The sequence below is a fragment of the Ptychodera flava genome, chromosome 7 (genome assembly GCF_041260155.1).
Source record: "Ptychodera flava strain L36383 chromosome 7, AS_Pfla_20210202, whole genome shotgun sequence".
Lineage (NCBI taxonomy): Eukaryota > Metazoa > Hemichordata > Enteropneusta > Ptychoderidae > Ptychodera > Ptychodera flava.
Genome location: NC_091934.1, coordinates 2,251,987 through 2,272,200, shown reverse-complemented (window position 1 = coordinate 2,272,200; position 20,214 = coordinate 2,251,987). Strand labels below are relative to the sequence as shown.

Genomic DNA, 20,214 nt, shown 5'->3' with positions numbered 1-20,214 from the left:
AATTAGAATGTCAGTCTTAACAAAGAAATAATTTCCCAATCTCTACAAGAATAATTATATCAAAGACGATTATTTATTTTTTTCGTAATACTGGTTGAGCTGTAATGTTATTAATGTTAGTACATATCAATAAAACTTGTCTTATTGTTGTATCAGCTGCACCACGGGTAACAGTGTCACCAGAGATCAGAACATCAGCGGTAGGTGCAACAGCCATATTCACATGCATTGCCAATGGCTCACCTGTGCCTGATGTATATTGGTACAGACCATCTGGTGATCTGCCACTCAATCACAGAGTAGAGAATGGTATTCTGACTATCCCACAAGTCAGCAGAGCCGATGCTGGCTCCTACATCTGTAGAGCAGCCAATAGACAAGGCAGTAAAGAATTCTTAGCAACACTCAATGTTGGAGGTGAGAAAACGTCAATCTATATGTTACCCTTACCTGAATTGCGTCATGTAAGTTGTTAGAATTGTAATGTATTATAATATAAGGTTATCAGAAAAGTATTGGTGTGTATGCTTATGTGGTGCATCACCTGACACAAAGTGTAGGGCTATGCCCTTAGTCTAAGTGTATACACTGTCTTAATTTAAGGTGGAGCTGCGCGTTGCCAACGCAGTTTTTATTCACAGGAACATTTTTCATCTAAGATAACAAGGAAAACCCCTCGTACTATGTATACGTTCAAAAACCAGAGAATCTTAAGTTCAGTATGGTAGCAATAGTTTACTCAAAGGGTGAAAGGATGTATATTTTGGGTAATAAACCTCAATATTGGTATTAATGATAAAAATTAATTAAGTCAAAAACTTGATACTCTTTTCTTAAACTTAATATTTCACCGGAAACAAGAGCGTATGTAGAAAAAAAATGACTTTTTTATTTTGCATTATCTATCCTCAATCTAATTAAAATGGTATGGATTGAAAGACTGACACTTAAAAAAGTGAATAAAAACATGATTAACAAAATAAAAATGCCTCTTATTCAAAATGTAAGAACTTTATTGCCAAACAAAATAATAGTTTTGTTATACGGCATTTAAAGAACATCATGTGAAAATTTCAGAAAATTTGACCTTGCCATAGGATAGAGTTAAATTCTTTGGAAATCTTGAAATTGGGAGAAAAGAGAAGCCAGGAAATCGGGTGATTTGCAAACATTTGCATAAATTAACACTTCTTTATCATGCAACTTACAACTGCTTGACAAGCTAAAAGGTGTAACCAACAGATATTTTAATCTTGGATTGACAAATTAATTGAAATTGAAATGGATATGTGCAAAAAAGTTATTTTGAGCAAAAATACTCTGTGTTGGGTGCAACTCAATAATATACTCTCATACATTCATGACTGAGGCATAAGTTTGCCAAGTAGTGACATTTTCTTCCTATGTCAAATACAAGTTTGGAACATTATTAGAGACATGTTCCAGACGTAGGCAGCCTGAGCCACTACTCTGTGAACCACTACACTGAGAACCACTACCCTGTGAGCCACTACTCTGTGAACCACTACTCTGTGAATCACTACTCTGTGAGCCACTACTCTGTGAACCACTACTCTGAACCACTACTCTATGAACCACTACTCTATGAACCACTACTCTGTGAGCCACTACTCTATGAACCACTCTGTGAGCCACTACTCTGTGAGCCACTACTCTGTGAATCACTACTCTGTGAGCCACTACTCTTGTGAACCACTACTCTGAGAACCACTACTCTGTGAATCACTACTCTGTGAGCCACTACTCTTGTGAACCACTACTCTGTGAACCACTACTCTGTGAACCACTACTCTGTGAGCCACTACTCTTGTGAACCACTACTCTGTGAACCACTTCTCTGTGAATCACTACTCTGTGAACCACTACTCTGTGAGCCACTACTCTGTGAATCACTACTCTGTGAACCACTACTCCTTTGAACCACTACTCTGAGAACCACTACTCTGTGAACCACTACTCTGTGAATCACTACTCTGTGAGCCACTACTCTGTGAATCACTACTCTGTGAACCACTACTCTGTGAACCACTACTCTGTGAACCACTACTCTGAACCACTACTCTATGAACCACTACTCTGTGAACCATTAGTCTTTGAGCCACTACTCTATGAACCACTCTGTGAGCCACTACTCTGTGAATCACTACTCTGTGAGCCACTACTCTTGTGAACCACTACTCTGAGAACCACTACTCTTGTGAACCACTACTCTGTGAACCACTACTCTGTGAGCCACTACTCTGTGAACCACTACTCTGTGAACCACTATTCTGTGAACCACTACTCTGTGAATCACTACTCTGTGAACCACTACTCTGAACCACTACTCTGTGAACCACTACTCTGTGAGCCACTACTCTATGAACCACTCTGTGAGCCACTACTCTGTGAGCCACTACTCTGTGAACCACTACTCTGTGAACCACTACTCTTTGAATCACTACACTTTGAATCACTACACTGTGAACCACTACTCTGTGAATCACTACTCTGTGAGCCACTACTCTGTGAATCACTACTCTGTGAGCCACTACTCTTGTGAACCACTACTCTGTGAACCACTACTCTGTGAACCACTACTCTGTGAACCACTACTCTGTGAATCACTACTCTGTGAACCACTACTCTGTGAACCACTACTCTGTGAACCACTACTCTGTGAGCCATACTCTTACAGAACACAGACAAATGCAAATTATTATCCAATAGATCCCTTGAAACTGTCCAAAAGTGAATGTACAATGAGGCAAATACAAGAGACCCTGTGCTGGCAGGATGCCTTGAAACAGTTAACTTTATAGAAATAATGTTATGTACACTTTTTTTGATGTTTTTTCTTCATGTGAACTTTTTATTGTATAACAACTTATGTACTTGAAGTTGTTTCCTGTGAATGCTAGTTCTTGTCAAACCTTGAGATTGATGTTTTACACCAAATGAACATAAATAATTACTGAAATGAAATGCCATCTTATTTTCTGTTGTACTATAAAATAGTTCTTATATTATACCCTTTTATTCTCAGAAATGATCCCGTACTTTGTTCAGAATCCTGTATCTTACATAAGCTACCCAGCACTCAGGGATGCATATCTGCAATTCGAACTGGAAATTTCATTTAAACCAGAAACAACAGATGGTAAGTTCAGGGCAGTGATATTATCCCATACATTATCACAGAACACTGCAGATACATGGCTTCCAATACATTTACATATAGCCTTAAAGGATCAGTTGGTGCCAGCTGTTGATATGTATATGTATATATGTATGTATGTGTGTGTGTGTGTGTGTGTGTGTGTGTGTGTGTGTACCATACTAATCTGAGTATAAATCCCTTCCACTGATTTCAGAGGAGTTTTGAAATGCAGTATATCTGTGCGTACCCCTAAACCTAGTTTAACTCCAATACAGAAAGGTTAAAAGAGTATAATGAGTTATTGCAGTTTGTAACATTACTTTTCAGATCAATGAAACTATTAAGATGTTAAAACAATTGACATTGAAGTGCCCATGACAGCATCATAAGGAAAATGGCACGTTTACAAGCAATTATTGTATGCTCCTAGAAAATTATAATGTGATTGTTTTGTAAAATTAGACAAATGGTGAGAACAGTGAAGATTATTACAGTGGATAAGAACAATCTAACTTGGACAATCAGGAAATGTTTCGAAGAGAAAGTTGCCAAGGGGATCCAATAACTTCAGTCCTTGTTTAATATCATCATCTGTACAGTTGCTAAGTGTAAAATACCAAGATATTTGTATCCAGTTACTAGAGAAAGCTTTATTCCTTTCAGGTGGACGTCAGGCAAACTTAAAATATTAAAAAGTCTCTTCATTTTTTTCTGTTGATATATGATGGTTATGTTCAACACCATGGACCTTACACTCAAGTCTTTGCTGGATGAACTGAGGATAGATACATCAACTTGACAGTAGAATACAATAATGGAGATAAAAATGATGAGAGATTGCTCCCTTGATGGACTTTGTGATAGTGCTGATTTTAATCATAATCAAATGTTTGTTTGTTTGTTTGTTTGCTGATATTCAGGTTTAATTATTTACAATGGACAAACTATTGGTATGATGGTAGCCCAATCTGCTGGAGATTTTCTGTCATTTGGAATGTCCGGTGGCCACACAGAATTCCGTTTTGATATGGGATCTGGAGCTGCCATTATCCGAAGTGCTGCACCCTTGGAATTGAATCAATGGCATACAGTGATCTTACGGAGAAATCGTAGACAAGGCAGTATGATAGTAGATGGACAAATACCAGTCAATGGTACTTCACTTGGTGGATTTCAAGGGCTAGATCTGACAGATAGACTCTTTGTTGGTGGACTTCCAAGTGATGCAGTCTCATCTAAATCTTCAGGATTTAACAATGGATTCATTGGTAACAGTTTATCATCAAACATTTCATTGTTACTCAGTGCATGCCAGATATTAACATCAAATGCTGATTTAGTTGTATTATCCAGCTACTGTCTTTATGTACATTAATTGTCATATTGGGCCATCCATCCATAGTCAATGTAATAAAATTTGAAAAACATTTTGAATCTTAAATTTACCAACTGCAGATCAAATACGAGGTTTGATGTAGCTGGACTTCACAGGTTTAACTATTGAAAGAACCTGTGTAAGACAAGTGTGTGATCTTCAGAATAAAATTTGTGCAAATTGAAACCAGAGAATGACATAAGGCAATGATGACATAGCAATTATATCTTGTTCACATCTAATTTGATTGAATTTTTGAAACTCTATTTGTGTACCAGTGTTCTGGCAAACTATTTGTTTGATGTTTTTCCTTTCCTCTCCTGATGGCAGTTGTACGTGACATGTTTTAAACTCTTCATTTACAGGACACTGCATTCCATTCAGATCATGCAATGTTCCTGAAAACAAAGTAGAAAAATATCAGAAGTGTTGTAATGATCATGAGGGAAGCATTTGTTTGAAATTCAACAAAGCCAGAGGTCATCAGACATACAGCCTGTGCACATCCTATCATAGAAATTATCCAACACTGATATAATTTCAAATATGAATTATCTCAATAGTACATATCCTATCACAGAAACTATCCAACACTGATATAATTTCAAATATGAATTATCTCAGTGCACATCGTATCACAGAAATTATCCAACACTGATATAATTTCAAATATTAATTATCTCAGCACATCGTATCACAGAAAATATCCAACACTGATATAATTTCAAATATGAATTGTCTCAGTACACATCGTATCACAGGAATTATCCAACACTGATATAATTTCAAATATGAATTATCTCAGTGCACATCCTATCACAGAAATTATCCAACACTGATATAGTTTCAAATATGAATTATCTCAGTGCACATCCTATCACAGAAATTATCAAACACTGATATAATTTCAAATATGAATTATCTCAGTACACATCGTATTACAGTTATTATCCACACTGATATAATTTCAAATATGAATTATCTCAGTGCACATCGTATCACAGAAATTATCCAACACTGATATAATTTCAAATATGAATTATCTCAGTACACATCGTATCACAGAAATTATCCAACACTGATATAATTTCCAATATGAATTATCTCAGTACACATCGTATCACAGAAATTATCCAACACTGATATAATTTCAAATATGAATTATCTCAGTGCACATCCTATCACAGAAATTATCCAACACTGATATAATTTCAAATATGAATTATCTCAGTGCACATCCTATCACAGAAATTATCCAACACTGATATAATTTCAAATATTAATTATCTCAGCACATCGTATCACAGAAAATATCCAACACTGATATAATTTCAAATATGAATTATCTCAGTACACATCGTATCACAGGAATTATCAACACTGATATAATTTCAAATATGAATTATCTCAGTGCACATCCTATCACAGAAATTATCCAACACTGATATAATTTCAAATATGAATTATCTCAGTGCACATCCTATCAAAGAAATTATCCACACTGATATAATTTCAAATATGAATTATCTCAGTGCACATCCTATCACAGAAATTATCCAACACTGATATAATTTCAAATATGAATTATCTTAGTACACATCGTATCACAGAAATTATCCAACACTGATATAATTTCAAATATGAATTATCTCAGTGCACATCGTATCACAGAAATTATCCAACACTGATATAATTTCAAATATGAATTATCTCAGTACACATCGTATCACAGAAATTATCCAACACTGATATAATTTCAAATATGAATTATCTCAGTACACATCCTGTCAAAGAAATTATCCAACACTGATATAATTTCAAATATGAATTATCTCAGTGCACTTCCTATCACAGAAATTATCCAACACTGATATAATTTCAAATATGAATTATCTCAGTACACATACTATCACAGAAATTATCCAACACTGATATAATTTCAAATATGAATTTTCTCAGTACATCCTATCACAGAAATTATCCAACACTGATATAATTTCAAATATGAATTATCTCAGTGCACTTCCTATCACAGAAATTATCCAACACTATGATATAATTTCAAATATGAATTATCTCATTGTTCAAGCTCCTACTGTTTCGTTTTGTCAAAAGAAGATACTTACACAAGATATGTCAAAGTTATGAACTCGTTGGGTCATAATTGAAAAGTATGATGTTCTTATTAATGAAAAGACTCTCTAAAATCTTTATCGAAATTGTCCTTGTACCTTCATTGTTGTTGTCTGTGTATCTGGTCACTTCTCATGTAGCTTGTTTCAAATTCATAAATGTTTTTCATTTTGTTTTTTGTAAAATTTATGGCTATTATCAAAATGATAACAGTTGTCATTCTTTCTATTTTTTCTCCCTATCACTGAAATACCCATCGTTAAAATTTGAATCAAGATATAGAATGTCTAGCTTTGGTCATTTGTCAGAAAGCAGCTTGTTGTTAAAGACACTACTCAATGCTTCAATAAACTGCTTGAACTTTAAATCAATGTGTACTTGCTAGCATAGGTTCATGACTGTGTGTTCGTAACATGAAAAGTGAATCATTGGTGAAAATATTTTGTTTTTCAGGATGTGTGAGTCGGCTTGAGATTGATGGTGTTGGCCTTGATCTTGGCAGTACTGCCAAGTCAGTAGTTGGTGTCCAAGACTGTCCAGTATGTCAAGGAGATCCTTGCAAGAATGGTGGTACTTGCAGAGAAGCCAGCACACACTATGGATATCGATGTATATGTCCATCAGGATTTACTGGTAGAACTTGTGAAGATATCGGTGAAAGGTGCTATCCAGGTAGGATTCTATATCAATTCCATATGAATTCTTGGATTTTATATCAATTCCATATGAATTCTTGGATTCTATATCCATTCCATATCCATGGTTGGATTCTAAATTATGTTTTTCTCAATCAGGAATATAACATTTCTAAAAATGTCCATAACTTGATGAAAATCAATTCAGTGTGCAAAAAGATCTGAAACAACCGTGGCAAGCAAACCGCTGTCAAGTGAATATTACTTGATACAACTGATAATACTTTCTGATGATGTAGTTACTCTGGTAAAGGGAGCTGGACAAACTATTTTAAGACTTGTGAAGCAATAATCTCATAGAAACACACACCTGCCTTGTGTTTGGTTTTAATGTATCATCGTGTAAGTAGATAACCTAGTTCATGTAATACCATGAATGTAAATCTTAATTCTGTGTATAACACATCTGGTTTTACATTCTTATGATAACACTTTATCTATAGTAGTACTTTCAATTATTGAAAGGTATTGTATTAAACTTACGGCCTTCCATCTTCTCCTCCTCCTCACAGCCTGGCCAAGGGAAGACAACTACTTACCATCTGCCTCTGAGTGTATATCTCATCCTCATGAATATTCATTATATGACGTAATAATTTTACTGTGTGCTAAGGCTTTAAATATGAATTAACTTCAAAGTCAAATTTGAACCAAAGAATGTATAATTCTTAAGGGTAAACAGTCCGGGTTGTGTCCATATAGAGGATATTGCAATTGATCACTCAGCAAACCTGCCGATGACAACGTCATGAATGATTAACCATGTAAACCTAGGCTCTTAGATTGCAATGAGTTCGGAACTTTTCCGCTAGATTTCACCCTTCAATTTTAGCACTTGGTAGTTTTTAGATGTAGACGTTACACACAATGTTCAGTAAGGTCAAGATGGTGCTGACACAAGTGGTTAGTACATTGCAAATTACTTCTTTGGATGGTTTTTCCTGGCCAGGATTTGACCCTTGTAATTTAACAGTAAATTATTTGTCGCCAAATATCGCCTATTTTTGGTCAAATTTTAATTTAACCTTGCTATCCATAGTATGGAGAATGTCTCAAGCTTCACAACGATGGGTCAACTGTTCTTGTCGGTCATCAGAGCACAATGGAGCACGATTTTTATGGATCACCATGCATTTCCTGGTACTATTGACCCTTTGCTCAAAAAAAACGTGCACCAGATCAATCACCGAGAAGTTAACCGAAAGCTGGAAAAGAGAACCAAAAACGTCCAATAACTCTTTGTCGAACATAGTCAAGGGGAAAGAAACTCAGAAAACTATTCCTGAAGAAATCCTTATAATTTTAACAAGGTAGAGCATCGCAAATCAACTCGGACTGAGACACTTCCGGGTAGCCAACAGTCTCACTTGATTGGTGGATCTGTCAGGTCAGATCACGATCTCAGCATAACATTTCAAAGCAAACCTATGTAACATTTAACCCTCATTACATATACAGCAGGTGATTGGTTCTTGCCTTAACCTCATTACATATACGGTACGCCATTGGCTCTTCCCAACTATCCTCTATATGGACATTACCTTGACTGGTAAAGGTTAAGCTTAACTAGCAACTTTTATCGATAATAACACAGTATTTGATCTTAGTGTATGGTATTGGTTTACTAAATTCTATCGTTTGAATTTATTTGCAGGAGTCTGTGGAGATGGTGAATGTGTGAACAATGTTGGATCCAGTGGTTTTAGATGCATTTGTCCTCTTGGGAAAACTGGTCAAAGATGTGAAACTGGTATGTAACTACCTCTGACATCTAGCTGCAGCTTTTACACTTTGTATTTGAAATAAATCTGAAATACCATTGATGGGTTTATATCTGCCTTTGTTTTTACTGATATTTACTTTTTCCTAACTTTTCAAAACAAAAAGAGTACCATATCTGTATTGTATTTTTCTTCCATAATTTAAATCAACATAACTTTTTAACTTGTGGTTCTAGATCACACTTATTATAAAAAATCTTGTTTATTTAAAAAATGATTCTAGATTTCATCAAAGCTGAGGTTGTCAACATATCTTGTCACATAAAAGAGTGTCTGTTACTGTAATATCTCTTTGATGGGTTTTCACAGAGTAGAATGTCATCAAATGATCTTTGAAGGTTTTTAGTTCATTTTACTGATAAACTCTAGAAATTATGTCGTACATTACAAACAAAGCAGTTTCTTTAATCAGTCCATTCATGTTGCTTTGTTTCTACATTGTCAACATTATCTTCAGGATTTGTCTTGTGTCAGGATATCCATGTCTAATCCTGTCTTCCAGTTCATTATAAAAGACACTGTCAGTGATAGAACAGTTAGTGTTAGAACACTGACAGTTTGTGTTAGAATGCCATCAGTGTTAGAACACTGTCAGTATTTGAACACTGTCACTGTTCAGAAAAGTGTTAGAACACTAACTGACAGTGTTAGAACACTGTCAGTATTTGAACACTGTTACTGTTCAGAAAAGTGTTAGAACACTAACTGACAGTGTTAGAACACTGTCAGTATTTGAACACTGTTACTGTTCAGAAAAGCGTTAGAAACTAACTGACAGTGTTGGAACACTCAGTATTTGAACACTGTTACTGTTCAGAAAAGTGTTAGAACACTAACTGACAGTGTTAGAACACTGTCAGTATTTGAACACTGTTACTGTTCAGAAAAGTGTTAGACCACTAACTGACAGTGTTAGAACACTGTCAGTATTTGAACACTGTTACTGTTCAGAAAAGCGTTAGACCACTAACTGACAGTGTTAGAACACTGTCAGTATTTGAACACTGTTACTGTTCAGAAAAATGTTAGAACACTAACTGACAGTGTTAGAACACTCACTAGAATTAGAACACTGGTAATAGAACACTGAGTATTAGAGCACTGTCAGTGTTACAGCATAGTCAGTGTTAGAACACTGTCAGTGCTAGAACACTGTCAGTGTTACAGCACAGTCAGTGTTACAGCACAGTCAGTATTAGAACACTGTCAGTGTTACAGCACAGTCAGTGTTAGAACACTGTCAGTGTTACAGCACAGTCAGTGTTACAGCACAGTCAGTATTAGAACACTGTCAGTATTACAGCACAGTCAGTGTTACAGCACAGTCAGTGTTAGAACACTGTCAGTGTTACAGCACAGTCAGTGTTACAGCACAGTCAGTGTTAGAACACTGTCAGTGTTACAGCACAGTCAGTGCTAGAACACTGTCAGTTTAAGAACACTGTCAGTATTACAGCACAGTCAGTGCTAGAACACTGTCAGTTTAAGAACACTGTCAGTATTACAGCACAGTCAGTGCTAGAACACTGTCAGTTTAAGAACACTGTCAGTATTAGAACACTGTCAGAATTAGAACACTCACTGTCAATAAATGAACATACAGTGAGAAAGTGTTTCATTTATAAACCTCAGCCAGCCATAATGTACCTCTGTGACACAAAAGCTCAACATTTCATTTGGTGCTAATTTTTAAGAGTTACAAAGATATCGCAACAACAGTACATATTTTCAGATTCTTACAAATTACTTATTTCAGTGTAGAAAGTGTTAGCATTAAAATATTTTGAAAAATCATCATTTTTAGCCATTCATAATGATTGTAACTTTGAAATTCAAAATCTTGTGATTGACTCTCCTAAGTATATCTAATGTATATAGATGGTATACTAATGAAAGAGGTTGACATAACTGGTGAAAGTATCACAATTTCTCTGTTAGGATACCGTTCAAAAATTCTATAAAGGAGAGTACAATATGCTCTTTCCATTGAACTCAAGAAAGGCAACATCAAACTACAATGAAACTGTGAGATCTTGGTGTTACTCACTTTTACCAGTTTTAAAACGTTTTGTAGTGTAACCAAATTCATTTGTAAATCTTTTCTCTTTTCACTCAATGAAATCAAATTTTGCAATAATTTACTACCATATCAAAACTCTACGAAACTTTGTACCTCATCAGCAGACTTTTATTATTCCTATGTATTTCTTTTTGCCACATCAAAGATAGTATGTTAAAGGTCAGAGGTCATGTTACCAAAATGGTTGCATAAATTCTATTTAAAGTGGGAGTATTTGAAATACGGCTGTCAGTAATGCTTTTAAGTGCCTAAAAACTTGCATTGTACTGCCAGTAGTACATGCCTGAACATTATGAAAGAAGCAGAAGTTTACTTTTGCAAGTATTATAAATTATTCCAAAAATAAATTTACAAGTCCATCATATAGTATCTATCAGTTTGTTTCTCAGTTTCAAATGGATAGATAGATAACAGACTTACAAAATCCACTACAACAATACAAATGATGCATGTTCAGGCTCAGTTGACATGACAACCACACCTACTATCCCAGTGCAAAGGCAAACAATACTTGATGTTCAGATGTAGTGCAAGCAGAGATTCAGTGTTTAATAGTTCAAAGTAGGAATATACATAAATACAGATCTTTGTAAAGCGGTCTGTGTATTGACTCTATGAAGCTTACATGTTTGTGGATTTGTTGTGGTTTACACACAATTGTGATGGAGATTTATATTAACTTTTGAATTAAAACAGTTCTATATGCACTTGCTTCATTGGTATTAACATTTACCATTGTATTGGGTATACTCTGATCTAGGGATTTTATGACAAGAATCCATATTGTATTGCTATAATACTTTACATTGTGGATGATTTGTTGTGACAATTTCTCCTGTGGATTGCAGACTGTGTAGTCTTGTGCTAATTACCAGGATACTCAATATGATTTTAGTTTTTAAAGTTTTACATCATCTTACATAATATTTTCAGACTTGTTTTCATTTGTACTGCAAAAACTATTTGTTATATAATCATTTCAAGGCAATTGCACACTGTTGTAGGTTACTGCTTTTAATTTTATTTGACATCTGTACTTGATGTATTGGTCCGTTCTCTAGAGTAGTTATTAGGCTCATGTACATTGTTCCAAGTAGAGCTCTTACATTGGTATTGCATCGAAACACGGCAGGTAATTGAACAGGTAATTGAAACATATAGACTCTCTAAAGAAACAGCAACTTTCAACTGTTGAATGAATTAACTTCAAGATTACAATTCTAAAAAAGTATTTTCTATGTTCTTAAAATGGATATTATACATCTATGTAGCAATTTGCATGTCATGGGCATGTCATCTCTTGGCAAATGTTCATCACAAGTGTCTGTCTTCAAGAGATCAGAAAATTGTCAACAAGGATTAACTTTTTAGAACTATGTTCAACTCAACGTTATTTTGAGTTCTGTACTGCCATAGTTTTCATTTATAACCACAATAATTTTCAGCATTAATTCTGGTTTGATTTGTGTAGGAAGCCAATGGAGGGATTCTCAAAATGTTTCAAATGTGTTTAGGAGACAATGTTATGCCAACTTCAGATTTCATGCTGTTGGCCTTCATTGTCTGTGCCCATAGTTTACAGGTTCTACCGTAATCAATGAGGGAGGAACAGAAATTTATTTTACATGGGTATTGTTTAGCTTGTATTGTTAATGTTCAAAACTTTCCATCAATCTTCAGTTTCTCATTGTGACATGAACAATGGAAAATAAAATCACATTGTAATGATTCATAACAATGCCATAGACATTTCTCCTCACACAGCTTGATGTATTGAACACTGAAACAAAGACTGATAAAATACTAGCATTGCTGGTGCAAGCTCTTAGCTTGCATGATGTACAACACCAGACATATTAACTTGATCATATCAAATGCTTTATTTCCAATTTTCAAGATGTCTGTTTCTATGTTTTGTTTGTCCTACTATGTATTGAGCTCTACAATAAAGTTGTTTTATATTGTACCAATATTTGTAATTTATTTATTTATCTATTTACTTTACGGCCAAATGTGAAACAAATACTTGAATATTATGGACAGATTCAGACAGGATAATGATATTGATTTTGAAAGGTAGATAACGTTTATAATATTATTACAGTATACTGATTGTAAAACATAAAGCAAACTGATTCATGAAAATGTGAAAATAACAGTGCTATATTTTCGATAACATGGAACACATGCACAAACTGTCTGCCAGAGAAAAATCCCTTTCTTTTGTTTCAAGCCAGAATCTCAATATAGTTTTATAGTATAGCAATAAAACGTCTCATCAATGGGTATAGCACTCAGTTTGGATCATTTCATGGCATGTACATGCACTTGCTACTATCCATGCATACACTTCATGAACTGGTCTAAATCTTGTGGTATATCCATCGCTGGGTGTGGTATACACATCACTGGGTGTGATGTACCCCTTCCTTCAGTGTGGTATACACATCACTGGGTGTGATATACCCATCCCTCAGTGTGGTATACCCATCCCTCAGTGTGGTATACCCATCCCTCAGTGTGGTATACCCATCGCTTGATGTTGTATATCCATCACTTGGTGTAGTAAACCCATTGCTGTGTGTGGTATACCCATGGCTAGGTATGGTATACCAAAAGATGGTTGTGGTATACCCATGGCTAGGTGTGGTTTATTGCTGACAAGTGAATGTATGATAATGTAGCTGTACTGAATGATGAAGATTAAGAGAATTGGTAAATGCATTTGTGTCTGAGTGTCAGCACAAACAGATCACTTCAGACACAACTTACATGAAGAATTAGGGTAAAAAATTAGTGACCAGAAGCAAGATAAAGGGACCATGGATATGAACACAGTGTGAATCAGCTTTCTGTTTCCAAGACTTGCATGTTTAGTGAAACTGATGTAAAGATCAGAGAAATGGAAGTATTTGTATCTGGCATCATGGTTGGACATCATATGAGTAACCAAATATGACCATCACCATGACAACAGGAGATTGGTAGATATTGGGCTACATTGATAAAATATGAGAAGAAGCAAGCAGGGCAGTATGTTGCATTTCATTTGGTGTCATTTTGTTTTCCTTTTGGAATTTGTCATTTCCTGTACAATCTATTGATCCATTTCTTCATCATCATCCAACCCGTTTCCTGGTAACCGCTTCAGTTTTATCCCCCAGTTATTGTGATCATTATGATAATGTTTTCTTATGAGCCATTTCACATCATTCATATTGGAGAAGACCCCCTAAGTATACCATATTTTCACAAGGTAAGTTTCATCTTCATATTCCATCTACCACATTTCACATCACAGCACATCACATCCATAACATTACATCACATCAATCATTTTGATATTTTTAACTTTTAAGTTGCAACATTCAAAACCCTTGCTGGCTTGCATTCATTGCTGTATTTCTTGTGTTTAACATGCTACCTGCTGGCTTTATACTTGGGTCTGATTTCAACTATCTGTATTATATGTCAATAGCCTTGACATATTTTTTGCAAATCCACAACATGTTAAGAACCATTCACAACTAATGGAAATTTATTGCACAGCTCAATTTGTTTTGCTTTAACTGTTGGTGATGGTTTCCTAGTGTATTGGGATGTTTTGGTTTTCACATTGTGGTATATCTGACATTATTGAATAGTTTATGCACTGTAATTTAAAACCAACTGCATTGTAACTGACATAGTGTTTCCTAATTGGTGATAGATTTGGTCTAAAGGAACTCTGGTCCTGTCAGAAAACAGGATTTATGTGTTTTCACCTTGTTACATATTGCACACGCAGATTCAAGATGCAAAGCTATGCTAGCATATCAGCAAACAACTATCTGCACAATGCCATTGTGACTGGTCGACTGCGTCTTTAGTACACCTGGAATAGTTTCTGAAGAGCACAAAATTATGGCGTTAGAAATGTGTTTAATTTTATCATGTAATCCAGTAAAGGGCACCTTTTAGCAGGCTGTCAAGAGGAATATTAACATTTAGATTGATGTGATTTTACACTTTCTAGGCCTAGACACTTGTTGTATATATTCCTGATGTTGTGTATTTTTGAACATCAAATGTACATTTATCATCATCTGTATTTCTCTGATTGTTTGGAAACTAGAGTTGCTGCCGTATTGACACCAGAGGAAGAGAATTTTTCAGCGTAATGGAATGTGTTATTGATACTCTCCTTTGCGTTTTGTGTTGCTGCGTTGTAGCAAAATATGCCACGTCCTGCCTTGCATAATGAAAGCTATGCTGACGCCAATGTATACATACCCATCAGGCATTGCTGTTTTCAAGTTGGCATTGCAGTGTTTGTGCTTGTAAAAAGTGTTGCAGTTTAATGCTAAAATAGTTTGATACATGCACAGTGATAATAAAGTGTTAAAGTTGTCATGCATTTTATTGCACTTTGAAAAGAGCAATCTTAGATGTTTGCCGATGCAGTGTTATTGCAAACATTCATTATATTAAGCTTTGACAAGATGCTTCTGCCCCTGACTGGATGAATGATGTGTTCCCTGCAGTTTGATGTATTTTTGAAATTATGTTTTGCCAAAAAATATCTCCAATATTCATGTCAAGTTTTTGTAGAACACAGATTATTGATTGCCATTAAACTCTGACTGCATTGTACAGGCAAACATCTAAGAAAAATATACAATGTTTTAATATTACTTGCTTACATCAAGACAGCATCTGTTAATAACTGGACATTTCAACCTATGTGCGGCATTTCACCTTTTTCAGTTCAACGCAAAGAGTAAAATATTGAATCATAGAAATTGCCACTATGTGCTGTAACTGCTTATTTTGTTATAGACTTCTAATGTTGATATCTGAAATGATTTATCATCCATTGTGATATTTATGAATTCTAAAATTGTATGTATAATTTGATATAGGTGTGACAGTACTGGAACCAGCTTTTAGAGGAAATTCCTACCTGACCTATTCTGGACTACACACTGCTGTTAAAAAGTTAAAGTTAATGGTGACATTCAAACCAAAGAGCCTTACAGATGGACTGATTCTGTTCAACGGTCAAGCATTACGAGGAAAGGGGGATTTTATTTCCCTTGCTGTGAAAGATAAAACGATAGAGTACAGATATGACAGTGGTACTGGTAAGTAAAGATTTCTCTAGCCTGCTGCAACAAATCTCATTTCTTCTATAATATGTGTTAGTAAAGTACGTGTTAACGAAAAAACTGTGAATCTCTTAGGATCGTCGTTGTCAATAACATTAATGAAATTCAAACTTGGCAACTTAGAAATAATGCATTGCTGCAAAAAATTAATCATTTGCAGTATGATTTTCGATGATAAAGAAAAGATTTTGAGTTTTGACCATAAATGGAAAAGTGGAGTACAGCAAATAGCATGACAATACATAAAAATATCATTTTCAAACCCAATTCTATTGTTTTATTTGAAAAAGTGAATTTTCTTGATGTCAGTCTATGTTAACATGTAAAGCAAGTATTGTCCCACGTAAGCAAATCAACAAAACATGAAATACAATCTTATAGTATGATTTATCTTGTGCTATAAGATTCATCTTTTCTTAAACATTGTCATCAATGATAGACATGTATATCTGGATACCTGGATTTATTTTGTCACTTAAATATTGTTTTCCATTGTGATTTTACACTCCATTGTGATGGTTTGCTGTGTGTGAGATTTCTAGAATCTTCTGAATTTTACACAAATCATGCAGATGAAATCAGAAAAATCACTCAGAAGTACATGGAGATAGAAATACTCTTTTTGCACTCTCCATTACAAACCATGCCTGCTTTATTTATTAAAAAGAAACTTAGTGTTAAAGGTTAGACCAATGTTTGTTTCATGTTTATACTAAATGTAATAGTTTCTTTGACTTAAAAATGTATTTTCTTTCTTCATTGACACAGGGACAGTTACTATTCAAAGTTCAGAAACTGTCATGGTTGATAAATGGTACACAGTTATCATTGATAGAAACTTTCAAGATGGCTCTCTGACCGTCAATGGTGGTGAGGTCATCAGAGGTCGTTCCCCAGGAAACAGCAGAGGTCTCAATCTAGAATTAGATCTATACATCGGTGGACACAATCATTTCATGGATGTTCCAGAAAGAGTTGGAGTGCAGGGTGGATTTATTGGCTGTATCAGTGAGGTAAATACACTACCATTAACCCTTTGAGCGCCAAAGTCAATTTTTGTCACATTTATAAAATGTGCCCCAGTCAAATTTTTTTCAGATTTTTGCCAAAATTTTGGTGAAAAATTGTAGCCAAGGAAATGTGATGTCCGTTTGATCCAAATTATCAAAATATTACAGAAAAATTGATAAACATTCGTAAATGTTGCACTGAAATTTTGATGGGAAAAATTACAGCACTCAGAGGGTTAATATACCGGAAGTACTACCGGTATGATATTTATAGAAAAGATTAACAAATAGCCTTGCCTATAAATTGATGTTGACTGTGACATTGGTCAAGATTGAGGGTTGGTGATGGTGATGAAATTTGATTGATTCTGTATTCACTAAGCCTCTCACATGGATCCAGGTGGTATTTTTAGAACTGACAGTACTCACACCAAATTATTAAGTTGGCATATTAAATTGAGAAATCACCAGAAGGTCACATGCCTTTCCTGAACATGAAACAAAAAGACAAAAAATGTGTATTCCATCATGTAACTTTTCATTAATATTATGTTAAAGTGAATTTTCTGAACTGGATAAATGTACATTATTTTTATGCATAGGTTCAAAAACGTGATTTTACCATGAAATCATGGTTACTATACCCCACCCATAATGAGACTCAAAATTCTTGTTATGACAGTATTTTGAATACCGTTTCAGATTGAAATAAATGATGCTGCGTTGGATTTGATAAGTTCCTCAACATCAAGCGCTAATATTGAAGATTGCAATGATAAGGCACCGTGTGAAAGACATCCATGTAAGAATGGTGGTACATGTCTTCATCTTGGAGATGCAGAGTATGAATGTATCTGTCTGACTGGAAAATTTACCGGTAAGATGTTAATAAACGAGCTCAACATCACTTTATCTGTTAATTAAATGTTAATAAAAATTTTCTGTGTCAAATTATCAGTCATATCAGTTCATCAGACCTTTCAATGTCAATATATATTGTTTAAACTCAAATGCCAAGATGCAAATATGATGCAAGGAATAGATAATGTTCATTTCCATGTACAAGCATGCTGCATCATTTTGTAGGCATAAACTGTTCAATTCAATCATTTTGTGTTTTAACCCGTAAACTACTTTTAAAATGGCATCTTATGCACCATCAGCAAATTGTAACTTTCTTAGATATAGGCCAATGAAAAACTGTGCTCATATGGCAAATGCCAGACAATTACTGTATCCACATGTACCTTAAGTTACATTATGCAGATTTAAAATGTAGCCAAGGCCTTAGAAATTATCATCAGTTTATAATGCCATTTTCCAAGAACATAAATCAAGTGAATCTGTATGTTGTGGACACTGTCAAGCCATTCTGGTTCAAAGGCAAATTGCAATTGTCTTGCTCACAATGACTCCTATCGAAATGTAAGTGTATCTTAATAAACAGACAATTACAATTTAATAGCTTTTCCAAATTTTTACCTTCAGATTGAACAACTTTTGTTTTCAGGTCGAAATTGTCAACTGCCAATTAACCCTTGTTCTGAACGTGATCCTTGCAAGAATGGTGGTACATGCCAACCACTTGGAGAAGAATACAAATGTAATTGTCCACTTGGTTTCACTGGCTCTGACTGTCAATTCAGTAAGTCCACTACACTGCTTTACTAGCCCTGACTGTCATCACAGTAAGTCCACTACACTGCTTTACAAGCCCTGACTGTCAATTCAGTAAGTCCACTACACTGCTTTACTAGCCCTGACTGTCATCACAGTAAGTTCACTATACTGCTTTACAAGCCCTGACTGTCAATTCAGTAAGTCCACTACACTGCTTTACTAGCCCTGACTGTCAATTCAGTAAGTCCACTACACTGCTTTACTAGCCCTGACTGTCATCACAGTAAGTTCACTATACTGCTTTACAAGCCCTGACTGTCAATTCAGTAAGTCCACTATACTGCTTTACTAGCCCTGACTGTCAATTCAGTAAGTCCACTACACTGCTTTACTAGCCCTGGACTGTCAATTCAGTAAGTCCACTACACTGCTTTACTAGCCCTGACTGTCAATTCAGTAAGTCCACTACACTGCTTTACTAGCCCTGACTGTCAATTCAGTAAGTCCACTACACTGCTTTACTAGCCCTGACTGTCAATTCAGTAAGTCCACTACACTGCTTTACTAGCCCTGACTGTCAATTCAGTAAGTCCACTAGACTGCTTTACTAGCCCTGACTGTCAATTCAGTAAGTCCACTACACTGCTTTACTAGCCCTGACTGTCAATTCAGTAAGTCCACTACACTGCTTTACTAGCCCTGACTGTCAATTCAGTAAGTCCACTACACTGCTTTACTAGCCCTGACTGTCAATTCAGTAAGTCCACTGTAGTGTTTTACTAGCCCTGACTGTCAATTCAGTAAGTCCACTATACTGCTTTACTAGCCCTAACTGTCAATTCACTAAGTCTGCTATACTGCGTTACTAGCCCTGACTGTCAATTCAGTTAGTCCACTATACTGCTTTAGGGACTGGACGTAAATTAGGGGGGGGAGGGCCGGGGGGATTTTGGGGAGGGTCATAAATTTTTCAGCCTTGCTTTGGGGGAGGGTCATAAATTTTTGGTCACTCTCTTACAAATTTCCCCCGGCCCTCCCCCCTGCTAATTTACGTCCAGTCCCTTACTAGCCCTGACTGTCAATTCAGTTAGTCCACTATACTGCTTTACAAGCCCTGACTGTCAATTCAGTAAGTCCACTACACTGCTTTACTAGCCCTGACTGTCAATTCAGTAAGTCCACTACACTGCTTTACAAGCCCTGACTGTCAATT

The 20,214-nt window shown here is 35.5% G+C and overlaps 1 protein-coding gene across 3 annotated transcripts in view; it reads left to right on the top strand.

The window, feature by feature from the left end:
- LOC139136557 (basement membrane-specific heparan sulfate proteoglycan core protein-like) overlaps window positions 1-20,214 on the top strand; it is a 176,993-nt gene that overhangs the window by 145,427 nt on the left and 11,352 nt on the right. For all 3 annotated transcript variants that reach the window (XM_070704289.1, XM_070704290.1, XM_070704292.1), the window contains 9 exons: window positions 157-417; window positions 3,047-3,160; window positions 4,081-4,428; window positions 7,122-7,340; window positions 9,018-9,113; window positions 16,126-16,347; window positions 17,140-17,384; window positions 18,084-18,258; window positions 18,892-19,026. In XM_070704289.1, the coding sequence (XP_070560390.1) occupies window positions 157-417; window positions 3,047-3,160; window positions 4,081-4,428; window positions 7,122-7,340; window positions 9,018-9,113; window positions 16,126-16,347; window positions 17,140-17,384; window positions 18,084-18,258; window positions 18,892-19,026 (1,815 nt within the window). The remainder of the gene's footprint in view (window positions 1-156; window positions 418-3,046; window positions 3,161-4,080; window positions 4,429-7,121; window positions 7,341-9,017; window positions 9,114-16,125; window positions 16,348-17,139; window positions 17,385-18,083; window positions 18,259-18,891; window positions 19,027-20,214) is intronic.